Genomic DNA, 19,815 nt, shown 5'->3' with positions numbered 1-19,815 from the left:
TTTGGTTTTTGGTAAAACACAAATTCCTTACGGACAGAAACCAAGCATATCCGGTTTTATTAAAAGAATACCTGCCGACAAATTAAAATCGCAATGAGATACCCCTTCGCACCCACTCTTGCTGTCAGCTGCCGTGCAGTAGGCCCCCGACTCACGGCGACCCCATGCACAACAGAACAAAGTGCTGCCCTGTCCTGCACCAACCCCATGATCAATGTGAGACCAGGCTGTTGTGATCCATAGGGTTTCCGTTGCCTGATTTAAGAAAATACATCAACAGGCCTTTCTTCCTAGTCTTAGTCTGGAAGCTCCACTGAAACCTATTCAGCATCATAGCAACACGCAAGCCCCCCACTGACAGACGGTGGTGGCTGCACGTGAGGAGCACTGGACAGGAATCAAACCCGGGTCCCCCGCATGGAAGGAGAGGATTCTACCACTGAGCCACCATGTATCGATATCCTGCTGGTTCTAGTTCTCTCAGGACCCCTGACTGATACAAAAGGGGCCCATTTCTCAAGATGCAATTGGGAAAGAGCTGACAAATACAGGCTTTCCCACGGAGGTGTGTTATGGATTGAACTGTGTCCCCCCAAAATGTGTGTCAGCTTGGCTTTGCCATGATTCCCAGGACTGTGTGACTGTCCACCATTTCATCACCTGATATGATTTTCCTTTGTATTGTAAATCCTGCCTCTATGATGTTAATGAGATGGGATTAGAGGCAGTTATGTTAATGAGGCTGGACTCCATCTACAAGATCAGGTTGTATCTTGAGTCATTCTCTTTTGAGATATAAAAGGGAGATGTGAGCAAAGAGACAGGGGGACCTCCTACCACCAAGAAACAAGAGTCAGGAGAATAGCACGTCCTTTGGACCTGGGGTCCCTGTGCTGAGATGCTCCTAAGCTAGGGGAAGATTGATGACAAGGACCTTCCTCCAGAGCCGACAGAGAGAGAAAGCCTTCCCCTGGAGCTGGCACCCTGAATTTGGACATCTAGCCTCTTAGCCCGTGGGAGAACAAAAACTTTTGCTTGTGAAAGCCACCCACTTGTGGTATTTCTATTATAGCAGCACTAGATGACTAAAACAAGGTGTTTGCTGCTTGTGGGTGTCAATCCTTGGAGCAGTAGGGTGTGGGGTGTGTGTGGGGCGCTCTTCAGGACACCTGGTTTAGATGGGCTCTGGGTTTCCAGTACTTGAGTCCACCTTCACAGCGAGAAAGCAGAAAAGGGGCTAGGATATGAGTATCTCTGCGCTGACACTGCCATTATTTCTCCTTTAAGGACTCTCATTCCTTCTTATCTGTTAAATTGTGCATATAATATGTGCCAGTAAAACCACTCGATAATCTTCTGGGTAATTAACTTGTAAAACAACCAAAGTCCTCATTACATGTGGAATTGAAAAATGTCCCCAAAGGGCCGCCTTCGCTAAGCGGATCACGCAGCAATCAGTAATTCCTCTCCCCGCACTTATTAGGCATCCCCTGGGTGACCTGGCCAGCTGAGCTGAACAGGAGAAGCCCTCAGTCTTGTACTCCAAGGGAAGAAAAGTAAAAAATTAAAAAAACCAAACCCACTGTCATCGAGTCGATTCCAACTCATAGCTACTCTATAGGACAGAGAAGAACTGCCCTGTAGAGTTTCCAAGGTGCGCCTGGTGGATTCGAACTGCCAACCTTTTAGTCAGAAGCCACAGCACTTAACCACGACGTCACCAGGGTTTCCCCGGAAGAAAATAAAAACTCCCAAATCCAAGCCAGTTTCCATCGAGGGAACGCCAACTTGAGGGGCTCCCCCATGTGTGTCAGAGCAGAAGTTCACCGTCCTCTAGGGTCACTGTGAGTCGGAATCGACTCCACTGCAAAAGGTTTTTTATATGGCCCCAATGGAGGGCCACTGGGTAAGGTGAGGCTGTCTGAGATGGTCTGTTCCCAGGAAACGGAGAGTAAAAGGCAGCTATAAGGCAGGAAATTTAGGAAGTCCCAGCCAACCTGATCTTTCCCACCAACCTCCTTGTTGTTTCTCTCATTAAAAAAAAAACCATTGCTGTTGAGCCCATTCTGTCTCATGGCAGCCCCATGCGTTACAGAGGCAAAGTGTGCTCCACAGGGTTTTCTTGGCTATAATCTTTATGGAAGCAGGTTGCCAGCCCTTTCTTCCTTGGCTCCTTTGGGTGGGTTCGAATCGCCAACCTTATGTTTCCCATAGAGATGCTGAACACGCAAACATCAACCGGGCACTGGAAACGGGAACACCAAAAAATGAGTCAGGGCAAACAGCCTTTGGCCAAGCCCTCACCCGGGGTAGTTAGCAGGCAAATGATCAAGGGTGGGGGCCGGAGGGGGGCCTTGCCAGGCACTTAAAACTGGCAGTGAACCGTCCTGCACACACCCAGGCATGTCCCTGACATTAGGCCACTGGACTGATTGCGCTGGAGCAAAGGAAAGAGCTGAGCCTATCCCGAGGTGTGACCTGCCAAGAATTTCTAGGTGACTTTCAAGGTAGAAAGTGTAGGTCAGGACACGCCGAGATGGAACGCCGATAAGGCAGGCGGGGAGCCATCCCGACCTGGGGCTCCAGAGAGGAGGTGTTGCCTTCTGGGTATCTGACGTTCTTGGGTGCACCTTGTACTTGTCATTCCTCCAGAGGCCCAGGGGGCTTTTAGGGGAACGACAAGCGGCAAAATTGTTGCCAAATTAATTGTTCGACATGGAGAACATCCAGATAAGAAATGGATCCACCCAGGGACGATTGGGGGCAGCGGAACCTGGTGCTGGGTTCCTGGAGCCTTTGCCCCCATGTGTTGACTGCTGGGGAAAGCACACACCTTTAGACATGTATTGTCCACTTTTCAGAAGCTATTTTAGTAGGGGAAGTGGACACGTGTTCAAAGGGCAAAAATTTGAGTGCAGAAAGTATTCCCAGGTATGGAAAAGATCCATCGAATACCTGAGGCACACCCAAACCATGGAAGAGAATGGAGCCATAAAAATAACTCCTTCTGTCTGTTAACACAGAAAGGTGTCAAAAGAGACAGAGCAGAAAAGCAGAGTTACACAGAAGGACCATCGCCTGTCTGTCAGTCTGTTATGCTGTGGTGGCTCGCATGTTGCTGCGATGCCGGAAACTGTACCACTGAAATTTCAAATACCAGCAGGGTCACCCGTGGCAGACAGGTTTCAGCGGAGCTTCCAGACTAAGACGAGGAAGAAAGACCTGGAGATCTACTGCTGAAAATCAGCCAATGAAAACCCTACGGATCACAACAGAACAGTGTCAGATATAGAGCTGGAAGACGAGCCCCCTAGGTTGGAAGGGACTCAAATACACAGTGGCTGCAACTATGGTTCTCGAGCAGGCCAATGATTACGAAGATGGCACAGGACCAGGCGACGTTTCATCCTGTCGTGCATGGGGTCGCCGTGAGTTGGAACTGACTTGACAGCAACTAACAACAGCCCTGAGGCTGTGATACGGGAGTCATCTCTAATTATGTAGTTTAAAAGCATGGAGCATCCCGAGATTTGTTCCAAGGAACTGATGGAAATGAATTCGCCCTGGGATAACCCTACCTCCACAAATGAAAGAAAAGTGATGAGATAACCCACAAGAACAAAACCACCACCAATATGGTGGAGAGTCAAATGAGTACAGACGTTACCAGTGGGAGAAAGAATTTTGCAGGCAATACGAGAATGAAAATTCCTCCTGTAGAATTTTTTAATTCATGCGAGTATTTGTAGAGGGCCTAAGACAACCAGGCACCCCCCATCTATCGGTCTGTCGTACTGTGGTGGCTTGCGTGTTGCTGGGATGCTGGAAGTATGCCACCAGAGTTTTAAATACCAGCAGGGTCACCCGTGGTGGGCAAGTTTCAGCGGAGTTTCCAGGCTAAGACAGACTAGGAAGAAAGGCCTGGAGATCTATTTCCAAAAATCGGCCCATGAAAACCTTATGGACCACAACAGAACACGGTCCGTCTCGCTTGCTTTGGACGTGTCACCAGGAGGGATCAACCGCTGGGGAAGGACGTCACGTTTGGTGAAGCAGACGGCCAGTGACCCTCGGAGAGATGGATTGAGAAGGCAGCTGCAACAACCAGCCCAGACACGCTGACAACTGTGAGGATGGCGCAGGACCGGGCAGCGTTTCCTTCTGTTGTAAACGGGGTCGCCATGAGCCAGAGGCGACTGAGCAGCGGCGGCCTGTCTCTGCCTATTGCTTGGTGGTTAGAGCAGGTAAACCAAACAGAGTATATTTAAACCAGATCCAGGAATGCCTGAGAAAGGACTGGCCAGTAACAACTTTTCACTGTGCGTCTGCCCTAGAGAGAGCCTCCTTGGTGGGTCGGCGATGTGGGCCGGGCAGCCACCCCTCCCAGGCCTGGCACCTCCAGCCGGTACCCCTGTCTCAAAACCAGCTAATGAAAGCCCTGTAGATCACAAGAAGGCCTGGTGGCACAGTGGTTAAGAGCTCGGCTGCTAACCAAAAGGTCAGCAGTTCAAATCCACCAGGCACTCCTTGGAAACCCTATGGGGCAGTTCTACTGTGTCCTATAAGGTCGCAATGAGTCAGAATTGACTCGACAGCAACAGGCTTGGTTTGGTTTTAGGTATGGATCACAAGAGAACACTGTCTGACATGACACCCAGAGGGATCGATCGCTGGAGAGGGACATCACATTTGTGGAAGTAGAGGGCCGGCCAGGGCGAGGGAGACCCTCGGTGAGGTGGATTGGCACGACAGCCACAACCACGGATTTGAAAATGCCGGTGATTGTGAGGACGACGCAGAACTGGGCAACGTTTCCTTCTGTCGTACATAAGGTCACCATGAGTCGGAGTTAACACGATGGCATCTGTCCACCTCTGTCTGTAATGAAACTGGACAGACGACAGCTCTCTCAGGGAGCTCGCCTTGGGGGGAAATCACTGAGAGCTTCAGAAGGTGAAATCGGTCATCACAGCCCTGGGAAATGCAGGCCCTTCAACCTAAGGAGCCTGCCGAGAGCTGCGACAGCAAATTAAACTTTCATAAAGTGGCCTGTGCGCATCCTTCCTGTCCTCCGGGAAAGGCTGGAGGACCCTCTCAGTCAGCCAGTACCCACAGGAAATCACCTGTCTGTCTGTGGCTGTTCACCATTTCTCATTTGGGGTGATTATTCTAGCTGTTGTAAATCCTAACCTCTGTGACATTAACGAGGCAGGACGTGATCTACAAGATCAGGTCGTGTCTGTGATCAGTCTCTTTTGAGATGTAAAAGACAGAAGCCAGCAGAGAGGAGGGGGACCTCACACTAAGAAGAAAGAAGAGCCGGGAGCAAAGTGTGTCCTTTGGACCCCAGGTCCCTGCACTGAGAAGCTCCTAGACCAGGGGAAGATTGATGACAAGGACCTTCCCCCAGAGCCAACAGAGAGAGAAGGCCTTCCCCTGGAGCTGGTGCCCTGAATTTGGCCTTACAGCCTCCTAGACCTTGAGAGAATAAACTTGTTTGCTAAAGCCACCCACTTGTGGTATTTCTGTTATAGCAGCACTAGGTGACTGAGACAGCATGTCTGCTTACTGGTTAACCCTTTGGTGATCCAATTATTTTCTGCTTCGAGGTTTTTTTTTTGCTGATACCATGTGTTTTCGTTACTGCAAGCTGGCTGAATCGCTGAATGTGTCTGAATCTTTGGTAGGTAGTATGGATTTTTTTTTCCTTGCCCCCTCCCACAAGCCTCCCCTAAGTATTTAGTGGTACATAGGAAGTACTGCTAATTAGACCCGAGTCCTCACCAGGGTCTATCGGTACATACGTGTAACATAAAAATTTTCAAAATTTCCATTTTCGCAACAAAAATTCAGACCCTCATACAATACCCTGTACAAATAGTAATTTGTGACACTCGCCTGTTCAGTTTCAAACAGTCATAAAGGTCCCTGCCTTTCGCAGCTTCCCAATAAACCCCAGAGGCTGGAAATGTTCATGGTTGCTATATGTACCACTGGGTGCGAAAGGGTTAAATCCGGATGCTAAACCTAAAAGTGAAAGAAAACAAGAACCGGAATATACAAAATGAAAGAGTCAGTAAGGGTGATCTTAGGTTAAAGGAGGAAGATAAAGGCACTCTGGTGTGTGCAGACCTTAAAGATGCACCAAGAATATTGCTAAAAGTTCACTTGGGAGTGAATGTTATTACCTACTGGCCAATAAGAAGCCCCGGTGGCGCAGCGGTTCAGAGCTCAGCTGCTGGCCAAAAGGTCCGCAGTTTGAATCCTCCAGGCGCTCCTCGGAAACCCTGTGGGGCAGTTCTGCTCTGTACTCTAGGGTCGCTGTCAGTCAGAATCAACTTGACAGCGACGGGTATTGACAACAAATACCCATCGAGTTCTGTGATGCCAACTTTGCTATAGAAATCAAGTCTCGAGGACTCTGTGCAATCAACATTCCCTCAAATTATAACCAGATAACCAGTCGGCTTCGAGTTGATCCTGACCCATGCCGCCCCCATGTGTGTGAGTAGAACTGCACTCCACAGGGTTTTCAATGGCTGGTTTTTATGAAGGAGACTGCCAGGCCTTTCTTCCGAGGTACATCTGGATGGACTCGAATTGCCAACCTTTCTGTTAGCAGCCTAAAGCTTAACCGTCTACACCACCCAGGGGCTCAACTCAAATGATGGTTTTTCCAAATTCACCAAGCTCCCTAAAAATGATTCCACAAAATCAGAGTTTGTGGGTAGAAGAAAGATTCTGGGAGTCTACTTGCCTCAAGATGGGTCTCCATTCAAGAAATGAGTTCTCTCCTGTTTAATGACAGAGACCAGGAGATAGAGACTCTTAACGTGTCAGGAAGGGCACGTATAAGGAGCCCTGGTGGTGCAGTGGTTAAGTGCTCGGCTGCCAACCAAAAGGTCAGTGGTTCAAACCCAGGAGCCACTCTTCAGGAGAAAGATGTGGCAGTTTGCTTCCATAAAGGAACCTAAAAAAACATGGGGCAGTTCTACTCTGTCCTATAGGGTCACTGTGAGTCGGAGCTGACTTAATGGTGTTGGGTATTCTGGTTTTGTGGTAGCTTCCATGTTGCTGTGTTGCTGGCACTATGCCACCGGCATTTCAGATGCAGGTAGTCCCCGACTCACGACGGATTCGAGTTACTACGAACCACGCTTACGACCCTTCTTTTTTTTTTCTTTTATATTATATCATTAGTTAAGTGCTCAGCTGCTAGCCAAAAGGTTGGCAGTTCAAATTCACCAGCTGCTTCCTGGAAACCCTATGGGGCAGTTCTGCTCTGTCCTATAGGGTCGCTAAGAGTCGGAACTGACTTGACGGCGATGCCTTTTGGTATCGTTAGTAGTACGTACTACATGCAATGTTGCAGCGTGTAATTTGCTGATGTTATCATTCTCAGATGTAATATTTCTAATCCCCAAACACAAGTTAAGAGCAATCCTACAAGACAGAGTTTTTTTTTTTTTATAAGACAGAGTAGACCGGCCCCATAGGGTTTCCAAGGAGCAGCTGGTGGATTTGAACTGCCAACCTTCTGGCTAGCTGCCAAGCTCTTAACTAACAGTATGATGTATTAAAAAAAAAAGGGGGGGTCATAAGTGCAATTCCTAGTAACCACTACACTACCAGGGCTCCAAAAGGATTTATAAAGAGGCTGATAATAAAAGACAATACTAAAGAAATCCAAAAAAACAAAATGAGGTATTCGACTTACTTCAGAATTGACTCACTACTGACTTAGTCGTCGGAACGAAACCCCATCATAAGTTGGGGATTACCTGTGTCAGCAGGGCCACCCGTGGTGGATGGATTTCAGCAGTGTTTCCAGACTAAAGGAGACTAGGAAGAAAGGCCTGGCAATCTACTTGTGAAAATCAGCCAATGAAAACCCTATGGATCACAACAAAACACTGTGTGATATAGAGCCGGAAGATAAGCCCCCTAGGTTGGAAGGTACTCAAAATACACAGTGGCCACAACGGTGGACTCAGGCATTGCCAACGACTGCGAAGATGGCACAGGACCACGCCGCGCTGGGTTCTGTTGTGCGTGGGGTCGCCATGACTCGGAGCTGACTCGATGGCCACTAACAAAAACAACTGACTCTCGGGTTGGGTACATTTTTCTAGCTCTATAATTAGCTTTATTGTCAGTTGTACAGACTCATGGCCGGCCTGGCAGTGTCTTCTGTTGTCACAAATGTTAAGTGTTTCACATACGTGTAACCACCAATTAGGATTCGCAACAATGTTATTTCCACAGTGAACCTGTCTCACAAATAAGGGCACACCATTTACTTCCTTGACCAGCAGCAAGCCTACGACGGGTGGAGCACTGTTTTATTTCAACGAAAGCAAAAACGAATTAAGAATGAGATAAAGGCACCTCGATCAAACAGGTAGACCCAAACGGAGATGGCGCAAGCTAGGTCCGGCAATATGGCCTTACGAAAGAGCTGCGTTAGGGATGGTCACCCTTAATGGTGAAAAACAGAGGTGCACTGAGAAGGACCCCTTTCACCTTTGAAAGACCAGGACAGACAACACGTCTGTCTGTTTTTAGCCTGAGCATGCTGAGAATTTAGGGTCTGGGTCACACATTTCGATGATCCCTCCATGATGTCCAGGAGTCTCTGGTGAACTTGGGAGTCCACGACAGGCCCAAATGGTGATCACGCTCAGCTGCTAACGCAAAGGTTGGAGGTTCAAGTCCACCCAGAGAGGCACCTTGGAAGAAAGGCCTGGCTATTTCCAAAAGATCAGCCACTAAAAACCCTATGGAACCCTGCTCGCTCAGAACCGAAGCCCACCTTTCAGCAGAAGATTAGACAGGCCTATAAAACAAACAATAACACACGTGAGGAATGTGCTCCTTAGTTCAATCAAGTCTACAAGACCAAATGGGCAACTCCTGCCCAAAAGCAAAGACCAGAAGGCAGGAAGGGACTGGAGAACTAGACGAATGAACATGGGGAATCCGGGGTAGAAAGAGAAAGGGGGAGAGTGCTGACACATTGCGGGGACTGCAACCAATGTCACAAAACAATTTGTGCATACATTTTTGAATGAGAAAAAAAAAGAAAGAAAACCCTACGGAGCACAGTTCTACCCTAACACACACGGGTCGTCATGAGTTGAAACGGACTCGAGGGCAATTGGTTTTTGTACTTTTAAAAGTATTTCAGTCATTATCTATTCCCATTTCATTTGTGTTAACTTGGGCATTATTCTCCTGTGAGCCTTTTTTTTTAATTTTATTGTCCTTTAGGTGAAAGTTTACAGCACAAATTAGTTTCTCCTTCAAGGATGTATACACAAATTATTTTGTAACACTGGTTGCGATCCCCACAATGGGACAGCACTCTCCTCCTTTCCACCCCCGGCTCCCCACGTTCATTCGTCCACTCTTCCTGTCCCTTCCTGCCTTCTCCTGTTTCCGTCTGGGCAGCAGTTGCTCACTTGGTCTCCTATATATGATTGAACTAAAATGCATCTATTGGTCCCATCCTGTGATCCCGTTCTGTCTTTGTTTTTGTTGTCTTTGGCGGGGGAGTTGTCAGTAAATTAACAAGATGGTTTGTTCCTAAGTAAGATCTCTTTTATCAGCAGATAATGACTCAGGGGTAATAAAAGTGTTGGCATCATGGATAAACAATGACAAAGTGTGGAAACTCTTCCCTTGGAAACCCTTTCGGGCTAGCTCCCACCAGCAGCCATAAAATTATAATCCCGAGAGCTCAGTCAGCGGTACTTCAGTCTGTGTGTAGCCCCCCGCTCACCCCAGAATGATCTCAACTGACCAGGCCTTTCAAGGCAGAAGGTGCTAGAAAGTAAAGAGGCTACAGCATTGAGCCAAGAGCTAATAAAAAAAAGGGTTAAGCACAGAAAAGGGAAGGGAAGAAAAAGGGTAGGCCAGAGGCGTAACGGGTACTTAGACATAACTGTGTCCCGTATAGTAATTACGGAAACCCTGGTGGCACAGTGGTTAAGTGCTACGGCTGCTAACCAAAAGGTCAGTAGTTCGAATCCACCAGGCGCTCCTTGGAAACTCTATGGGGCAGTTCTACTCTGTCCTATAGGGTCGCTATGAGTCGGAATCCACTCGATTGCAACAGGTTTGGTTTTGGGTATGGTAATCAGCTTGTCATGTGAATGGTAATAGTATATTATTATGCACGTAACAATACGTAACCCAGTTGCCGCGGCGTCAACACGGACTCATGGTGACCCCATACGTGTCCGAGTAGGACTGTGCTCCGCAGGGTTTTCAGTGGCTGATTTTTCCAAAGTAGATTGCCAGGCCTCTCTTCCGAGGCACCTCTGGGTGTGCCCTAACCTCCAACCTTTGGGTTAGCAGTTGAGAGCAGTAACCCTTTGCACCACCTAGGAACTCCAAGCCACCACCCCACCCGTCTGTCAGCGGAGGCTTACACGCTGCTGTGATGCTGAACAGGTTTCGGTGAAGCTTCCAGACTAAGACAGGCTAGGAAGGTAGGCCTGGTGATCTACTTATGAAAATCAGCCGATGAAAACCCCATGGTTCACAAGGATCTGATCCGCAGCGGTTCACGGGGATGGCGCAAGACCGGGCAGCGTTTCATGCCACTGCGCACGGGGTCACCATAAATCGGGGGCTGACTCAAAGGCAAGTAACGATGATAGTTATTAGAACTGGAAAAACAATTAGCACCTGATAATGTCCCCAGTTATGAAGAGCTGAGGATCCCTGGTGGCGCAAACAGTTAAGCGCTCGGCTGCGAACCAAAAGGTTGGCAGTTGGGACCCACCCAGCAGTGCCACGGAAGAAAGGCCTGGCAACCTCCTCCCATAAACATACGGCCAAGAAAAATCTATGGGGCAACTCTGTCACACAGGGTCGCTATGAGTCAAAATCAACTTTATGGCACCCAACAACAACAACAACATGAAGAGCAGGGCTGTGCCCGCTTTTTCAAGTAACAGTAATCACCCCGGGAGGTTAGAAGTCAACACATCGGGCAACAGCTGTGCCCTGGGCAGCCTCTCCAAGTTCTTCTCAAATCCAAGGGCTCGCCGCACCAACATCTCCGTCTCAACGTAGGCAACTGAAGCCATCAGGAAAGTTAAAACAATTCAGACTCACAAAAAAAGACCAGACTTACTGGTCTGACAGAGACTGGAGGAACCCCAAGAGTATGGCCCTGGGACACCCTTGTAGCTCGGTACTGAAGTCCCTCCTTAGGTTCACCCTTCAGCCAAAAATTAGACAGGCCCGTAAAACAAAATGAGGCTAAATGGACACACCAAGTTAGGGGTAGGGGCAAGAAGGCAGCAGGGGACAGGAAAGCTGGTAATACTGCACCCAAGGTTGAGAAGGGCGAGTGCTGACATGTCACGGGGTTGTTAACCAATGTCACAAAACAATACGTGTACTGTTTAATGAGAAACTAATTTGCTGTGTAAACCTTCATCTAAAGTACAATTAAGAAAATTGTTTTAAAAAAAGAAAGTTAAAATGTTTTTCTATACCCTCCTTTCTTCCAGTAAATCAGAGATACTTAGTACAGCTTGTTGAAATTTAAACATTACAAACAGGCACGCTTTGCAGCCAAAAACAATCATTTACCATCTTCTTATCTAACATAGGACTCTGGTGGCACAGTGGTAAAGAGCTCGCCTGCTCACCAAACATCACCTGGCAGCTGGTATCCACCAGGCGCTCCTTGGAAACCCTACAGGGCAGTTCTATGGTATCCTACGGGGGGGGCCACAACTCGGACTCAACTCAAAGGCGACTAACACCGATAACAGACGCTTAAGCTGTGCAGCTAGATCTTGGTGTCCCCGTTCACCTTCCGACGGCAAACAGCAATCCCCAGGAGAAAAGCACTGATATCATGCTCTCCATCAGCAATCCCTGACCCACGACCACAAGTCTGAACCCCAGCCCTGAACGCAGTCTCAAAGTGTCCCTCCCAAGAAAAAAAGAGCCATGTGAGGACCGAGCAATACCTTTGTTGTTCAGAGTTTCCTCCTTGATTGTCCTTACAGCTTCTTGGGATTTTCTCTCATTATTTCCAGCTAAAGGGAAGAGAACAGATAAAATTATTGGTAAGGTTATCCAGAAACCATTAAACATCAGAAAATGTTTTCATGAGCAGGAAAATACAGTTCTGATAAGTGGTCTTTATGGTGTTACCAGTGGAATCCTGCCCCCCCAGAAGCACGTGTTGGAATGGAAATGTGAGGAACAGGGGCCTTGGTGGTGCAAACCATTTGCCCTAGACTACTAACCTAAAGGTTGGCAGTTTGATTTCCACCCAGCTGTGCTGTGAAAGAAAGGCCTGGCAAACTGCTTTGCTAAAAATTATAGCCAAGATAACCCTGTGGGGCAGCTCTACTCCGTCACAAGTGGGATCGCCATGAGTCGGAATTGAAGGCCACCAACGACAACAATATGGAGCCCCGGTGGCGTAGTGGTTAAGAGCTATGGCTACTAACCAAAAGGTCGGCAGTTCGAATCTATCACCCACTCCCTGGAAACCCTATGGGGCCGTTCTACTCTGTCCTATAGGGTCTGCTATGAGTTGGAAACGACTTGATGGCAACGGGTTTAGGTTTTAATAACAACAACATCATACCTGTGGATGTGATCCTGAAATGGATATTGGGTTTTATTTGTTGCGTTAATCAGATTATAACCCAGTAGGAAAAGTGCTAAATCTACTCATTTCTGAGTTGTAAAAAAAAAAAAAAGCAGATCACACACACACACACACACACCCGGGGCAAGACAGATGCCATCTGACAACTGCCTACAAGCCAAAGAACAAAGGAATGCCCGGACTACCAACAAGGAGTCGTCGATCATGGCTGACTCTTTGATGAGGACTTCTCCTGAATGCTGAGATAATAAATTCCTGTTTTTTACAGCCACCCACTTGTGGTATTTCTGGTACAGAAGCCCTAGGAGACTAAGATATATACTTTGCCCCTTTCTTCTAGAGTTTAATTTGACTGTCAGAGCAATTTTTGTCTATTTAACTGATCGATTTAAGATACGTTTTCTTTAGCCTGAATTTGCAAAAAGCATAAAGTTATTTCCACCATGTGTCTGTCAGTTTGTCATACTCTGGGGCCTTGCCTGTTGCCAGGGTGCTGTAAGCTATGCCACCGGTATTTCAAATACCAGCAGGGTCACCCATGGTGGACAGGTTTCAGCTGAGCTTCCAGACTAAGACAGACTAGGAAGAAGGACCCGGCAGTCTACTTCTGAAAAGCATTAGCCAGTGAAAACCTTATGAACAGCAGCGGAACATTGTCTGATATAGTGCTGGAAGATGAGCCCCCCAGGTTGGAAGGCACTCAGAAGATGACTGGGGAAGAGCTGCCTCCTCAAAGTAGAGTCAACCTTAATGAAATGGATGGAGTAAAGCTTTCGGGACCTTCATTTGCTGATGTGGCACGATTCAAAATGAGAAGAAACAGCTGCAAAACATCCATTAATAATCAGAGCCTGGAATGTATGAAGTATGAATCTAGGAAAATTGGAAATCATCCAAAATGAAATGGAACACATAAACATCGATATCTTTGGGATTAGTGACCTGAAATGCACTGGTATTGGCCATTTTGAATCGAGCAATCATATAGTCTACTATGCTGGGAATGACAACTCGAATGGTGTTGCATTCATTGTCAAAAAGAACATCTCAAGATCTATCCTGAAGTACAACGCTGTCAGTGATAGGATAATATCCATACGCCTACAAGGAAGACCAGTTAATACGACCATTATTCAAATGTACGCACCAATCACTAGAGCCAAAGATGAATAAGAAGATTTTTATCAGCTGCTGCAGTCTGAAATTGATCAAACATGCAATCAAGATGCATTGATAATTACTAGTGATTGGAATGCAAAAGTTGAAAACAAAGAAGATCAGTAGTTGGAAAATATGGCCTCGGTGATAGAAACAATGCCAGAGATCAAATGATAGAATTCTGCAAGACCAACTACTTCTTCATTGCAAATACCTTCTTTCACCAACATAAATGGCGACTATACATATGGACCTCGCCAGATGGAACATACAGAAATCAAACTGACTACATCTGTGGAAAGAGACGATGGAAAAGCTCAATATCATCAGTCAGAATAAGGCTAGGGGCCGACTGTGGAACAGACCATCAATTGCTCATATGCAAGTTCAAGCTGAAACTGAAGAAAATCAAAGCAAGTCCATGAGAGCCAAAATATGACCTTGAGTATATCCCACCTGAATTTAGAGACCATCTCAAGAATAGATTTGACGCACTGAACGCTAGTGACCGCAGACCAGACAAGTTGTGGAATGACATCAAGGTCATCATCCATGAAGAAAGCAAGAGGTCATTGAAAAGACAGGAAAGAAAGAAAAGACCAAGATGGATGTCAGAGGAGACTCTGAAACTTGCTCTTGAGCGTCGAGCAGCTAAAGCAAAAGGAAGAATTGAAGTAAAAGAACTGAACAGAAGATTTCAAAGGGCCTCTCAAGAAGACAAAGTAACGTATTATAATGACATGTGCAAAGAGCTGGAGATGGAAAACCAAAAGGGAAGAACACGCTCGGCGTTTCTCAAGCTGAAAGAACTGAAGAAAAAACTCAAGCCTCGAGTTGCAGTAGTGAAGGATTCCATGGGGAAAATATTGTATGATCTAGGAAGCATCAAGAGAAGATGGAAGGAATACACAGTCATCATACCAAAAATAATCAGTTGACATTCACCAATTTCAGGAGGTGGCACATGATCAGGAACCGATGGTACTGAAGGAAGAAGTCCAAGCTGCTCTGAAGGCATCGGTGAAAAACAAGGCTTCAGGAATTGATGGAATATCACCTGAGATGTTTCAACAAACAAACTCGGTGCTGGAGGTGCTCACTCGTCTATGCCAAGAAATTTGGAAGACAGCCACCTGGCCAACCGACTGGGAGAGATCCATATCTGTGCCCATTCCCAAGAAAGGTGATCCAACTGAATGTGGAAATTATGGAACAATATCATTAATGTCACACACAAGCAAAATTCTGCTGAAGATCATTCAAAAACGGCTGCAGCAGTATATCGACAGGGAACTGCCAGAAATTCAGGCTGGTTTCAGAAGAGGACGTGGAACCAAGGATGTCATTGCTGATGTCAGATGGATCCTGGCTGAAGGCAGAGAATATCTGAAGGATGTTTACCTGTGTTTTATTGACTATGCAAAGGCATTAGACTGTGTGGATCATAACAAACTATGGATAGCATTGCAAAAAATGGGAATTCCAGAACACTTAATTGTGCTCATGAGGAACCTTTACATAGATCAAGAGGCAGTTGTTTGGACAGAACAAGGGGATACTGATAGGCTTAAAAATCACGAAAGGTGTGCGTCAGGGTTGTATCCTTTTACTTATTCTTGGATTATGTGCTCAACAGACATAATCCAAAAAGCTGGACTATATGAGGAACACAGCGTCAGGTTTGGAGGAGGGCTTATTAGCAATCTTGCTTCATGCAATATGCAGACAATACAAGCTTGCCCACTGAAAACGAAGAGGACTCAAAGCACTTACCGATGAAGATCAGACTATATAGAGCCTTTAATACGGCACCATCATGACAAAAACAGAAAATACTGAAGCTGTCAAGGATTTCATTTCACTTGGATCCACCATCAACACCCACGGAAGCAGCAGTCAAAAAATCAAACGATATATTGCATTGGGCAAATCTGCTGCAAAAGACCTCTTAAAAGTGTTAAAAAGCAAACTGTCACCTTGAGGACTAAGGTGTGCCTGACCCCAACCAGGGTATTTTCAATCGCCTCATATGCACGAGAAAGCTGGACAATGAATAAGGAAGACTGAAGAAGAATTAATGCCTTCGAATCGTGGTGTTGGCAAAGAATATTGAATATACCATGGACTGCCAAAAAAAGAACAAATCTGTCTTGGAAGAAGTACAACCAGAATGCTCCTTAGAGGCAAGGATGGCGAGACTGTGTCTTCCATACTTTGGACATGTTGTCAGGAGGGATCAGTCCCTGGAGAAGGACATCATGCTTGGTAAAGTACAGGGTCAGCAGAAAAGAGGAAGACCCTCAACGTGATGGATTGACACAGTGGCTGCAACGACGGGCTCAAGTGTATCAACGATTGAGAGGATGGCGCAGGACCACTGGGCAGTGTTTTGTTCTGTTGTGAATGGGGTTGCTAAGAGTCGGAACCGACTTGTTGGCACTTAACAACAACAACGACATGAAGTTATTTGACATTTTACATTCAAATCATCAAACAGGCACGAGGCACATGTCGGCATAATCAACACATGGAAGTCAAGAACAGCACAGGCCTAAAAATGGTCACAAAAATGTCAGAGCGGAAACAGAATTTTCTAGAAAACTTGAGAGGGCATCAGTGTTAGACTTCTCTCCTTCCACGTGGGAGAGCCGAGTTCGATTCCCGGCCAATGCGCCTCAGGAGCAGCCCCCACCTGTCCGTCAGTGGAGGCTTGCGGGTTGCCGTGAGGCTGAACAGGTTTCAGGGGAGCTTCTAGGAAGAAAGGCCTGGAGATCTACTTCTGAAAATCAGCCGACGAAAACCCTACGGGTCACAACCTTCCGAAAATCAGCCAACGGTCCAATCTTGTTGGGCGTGGGGTCGCCAAAAACCAGGGGCCAAGTCAACGGCAACTAACAGTAACTAGAAACTTGGAGTCTAGGTATTTCTTTCCTTTAATCGATAGACTTATTGCATAAAAAAATTCTCACGGAGCGTTCCACTATTGTGCTCTGAATTTCTCGGTCCATCACCAGCAACGCTGCCAACATCTCCAGCTATGGCGACAGCAAGGAGTCCTGAAGTCCGTCTACAGGTATTTTTTGCAAAGGAGACGTTATGGTAAGAATAAAGAGTACGGATTCTGGGGTGAAGTCATTAGATTTCTCTTCTGTCTTCCTAAGTGACCGTGCACGGACCATGAGGGAAGAATTCGAACGTGGCTGCTCTTGTGTTGTGTTCCAAATGTGGTCGGCCAAAAAGCCCGAATTCTCAGGCGTGCCTACCAAGGCTGCCATTCAGGGGAACAGTGCCAAGGCAGCATAGCTCATTGACACCGAGCTGGAAGCAGTTTATCAGGCTCTTTCCTGCGTCAGCCGAGCCCGAAACTGCCTGGCGGCGTGAGTCGTGGTGTGTAAGCTTTGATAGAACGGAGATTAGAGCTGCCGAGAAGGCCAGGTGTGCATGTGAGCCCAGTGGATGCCTCGAGAGCTGACAGGTGAGGCAAGGACACCAGCTGGAGATGCCAGGTCTGGGAGGGGTGGCTACCCGGCCCACATCACCAACCCACCAGGCCTGCCCTGCCGGGGAGGCGCTCTCTAGGGTAGACGTTCCAGATATACCAAACAATCCTCTCTCAGGCATTTCTGAAAGTGGTTTAAATATATTCTGCTTGGTTTGTGTGTCCTAACCACCAAGCAATAGGCAGAGACAGGTCGCTGCTGCTGAGTCGACTCTGACTCATGGCGACCCCGTTTACAACAGAAGGAAATGCTGCCCTGTCCTGCGTCATTCACACAATCGCCAGCACGTTCGGGTTCGTCACCGGAGCTGTTTTGCCAATCCATCTCACCGAGGGTCTCCCTTGCCCTCACTGCCCCTCCGCTTCACCAAACATGACGTCCTCCTTCAGTGACTGGTCCCTCCTGATGACGTGTCCAAAAAAAGCGAGATGGACCATGTTCTGTTGTGATCCATAAGGTTTTCATGGGCTGATTTTCTGCCGTCGATTGCCAGGCCTTTCTGCCTAGTCTTAATCTGGAAGCCCCACTGAAACCTGTCCACCATGGGTGACCCTGCTGGTATTGGAAATGCCCTGTTGCCGTCAAGTCAATTCCAACTCGTAGCGACCCTATAGGATAGAGTCGAACCATAGGGTTTCCCAGGCAACAACGGGATTGGTTTCGTTTTGTTTTGTTTATCTTTACTAAAGCAGATCACCAGGTCTTTCTCCCACCCAGGTCTGCTGGGTTCAAACCGCCGACCTTTTGGTCAGCAGCCGAGCGCTTCGCTACGGCACCACCAGGGCTTCTTGGTATTTAAAATACCTGTGGCATAGCTCCCAGCATCGCAGCTGTATGCAAGCAGCAGGACCTGTTATTTTATTTCGTGTCACTTCATTCTCTATTATTTATCTGGTATCATTGCCACAGGCCCCAAATTAATTTTTAGAATGCCCTTTCCAGATTAAAAAAAATCTCAGTATTTTCAGCAATGAGTTAAAAAAAATAATAATAAAGCGAGTTGAAACGCAGGGATCCTTATGGGTTTGGAAATGTCTTTGGCCACAGCAGGAGACATCTCAGATAAATACTGCAAAGCACATGCTTTGGATCCGGCTAAAAGGAATGTATAAATTGTCACTTCCTTGAAGTAGCTCAGAGATGCCCACATCAGGAAGATGAGGCCACAAATGTAATTTACACCTCTGTCTTCCTTAAAGAAAGAGAACAGTGCACAGTGATTAGATTTTTGCTTTGAAAGCCTTCCCATGTTAGGGGGTGAGATGTGGGCTAGGGAAGGAATGACCTAAAAGCTCACTGCCGTCTTTAAATGCTGTGATTCTAGGCATCGAGGAAAGACAGAAATTCACACTGAAGAATAGGCTCAGGTGCTGCTTCCTGGATGTGTCGGTTTTGTAAACCTTTGCCTTTTTCCCCTTTATTTCTGTAGGATGAGGCTTGCGAGCATAATTATGGCTTCCCCGTGTGATAGATAGTTAGGGAGCCCTGATGGGTTCGTTTCGGTTTTTCTGCGTCATATTTGGAAAACCAGAGGTTCCCCATGTGACCTAATGGAAAGACGCCCTTGATAAACTAGTTTTTACAGGTATATTGTCACACCACAGATCAGTGGTGCCACAGTGCTACGTGCCTTATTGGTGGCTTGTATTACCAGGTCACATTTCTCAAAATTTATAAATCATATAGAAAATTCCAAATGGGTTTTGAATCAGCAAAATCCACACGACCAACCAAAAATGTAAACTCACTCAGAATGCGTGCATTCCAATACTGAAAACACACACCATTAAAAAAAAAAAAAATGTTTTTAAATAAAAATTTGGTAACAAAAGAGTTCAAAAGAAAACCCCCAGCCAATTTTGGTAGAAAAGTGAGTGCTCTGCAAACAGAATATAAATGATAACTGTGATAGATTGAATTGTGTCTCCCAAAAACAGGTGTTGTAAATCTGAAGAACTGACGCCTTTGAATTATGGTGTTGGTGAGGCATATTGAGTATACCATAGACTGCCAGAAGAACAAACAAATCTGTCTTGGAATAAGCACAACCAGAACGCTCCTTAGAAGCAAAGATGGCGAGACTTCGTCGCATATACGTTGGACGTGTTGTCAGGAGAGATCAGTCCTCGGAGAAGGACATCATGCTTGGTAAAGTAGAAGGTCAGCGAAAAAGAGAAAGGACCCTCACCTAACAACATGCCTGCAGGAGGTCCATCTCACTCAGTGAGACCCCACCATGACTCACCCAATTGTACACCATCATGACCCACCCAACTAGACCCTATCAGGATCCACCAACTAGACCCCTCTTGACCCACCCAAATAGACCTCACCATTACCTTCTCAACTAGACCTCACCATACCCAGTACCCAGTGCCATCGACCTCACCATAGTTTACCCAAAAGAGAAATCAAATGCAGACTGTCTAGAACACCAAAGACATAAGGTAAAGATGAGCCCAAGAGACAGAAAGGGCCACATAAGCCATAGACTCCATCAACCTGAGACTG

General features: G+C 46.8%; 1 protein-coding gene across 6 annotated transcripts in view; it reads right to left on the bottom strand.

The window, feature by feature from the left end:
- DHRSX (dehydrogenase/reductase X-linked) overlaps positions 1–19,815 on the bottom strand; it is a 150,096-nt gene that overhangs the window by 83,300 nt on the left and 46,981 nt on the right. For all 6 annotated transcript variants that reach the window (XM_049871618.1, XM_049871619.1, XM_049871620.1 and 3 more), the window contains one exon: positions 11,994–12,062. In XM_049871618.1, coding sequence (XP_049727575.1) covers positions 11,994–12,062 — 69 coding nt within the window. The remainder of the gene's footprint in view (positions 1–11,993; positions 12,063–19,815) is intronic.

This window comes from Elephas maximus, chromosome X (assembly GCF_024166365.1).
Source record: "Elephas maximus indicus isolate mEleMax1 chromosome X, mEleMax1 primary haplotype, whole genome shotgun sequence".
In the NCBI taxonomy this organism is placed as follows: domain Eukaryota; kingdom Metazoa; phylum Chordata; class Mammalia; order Proboscidea; family Elephantidae; genus Elephas; species Elephas maximus.
Note: the sequence above shows the minus strand (reverse complement) of the source record. Positions and strands in the feature narration are given on the sequence as shown.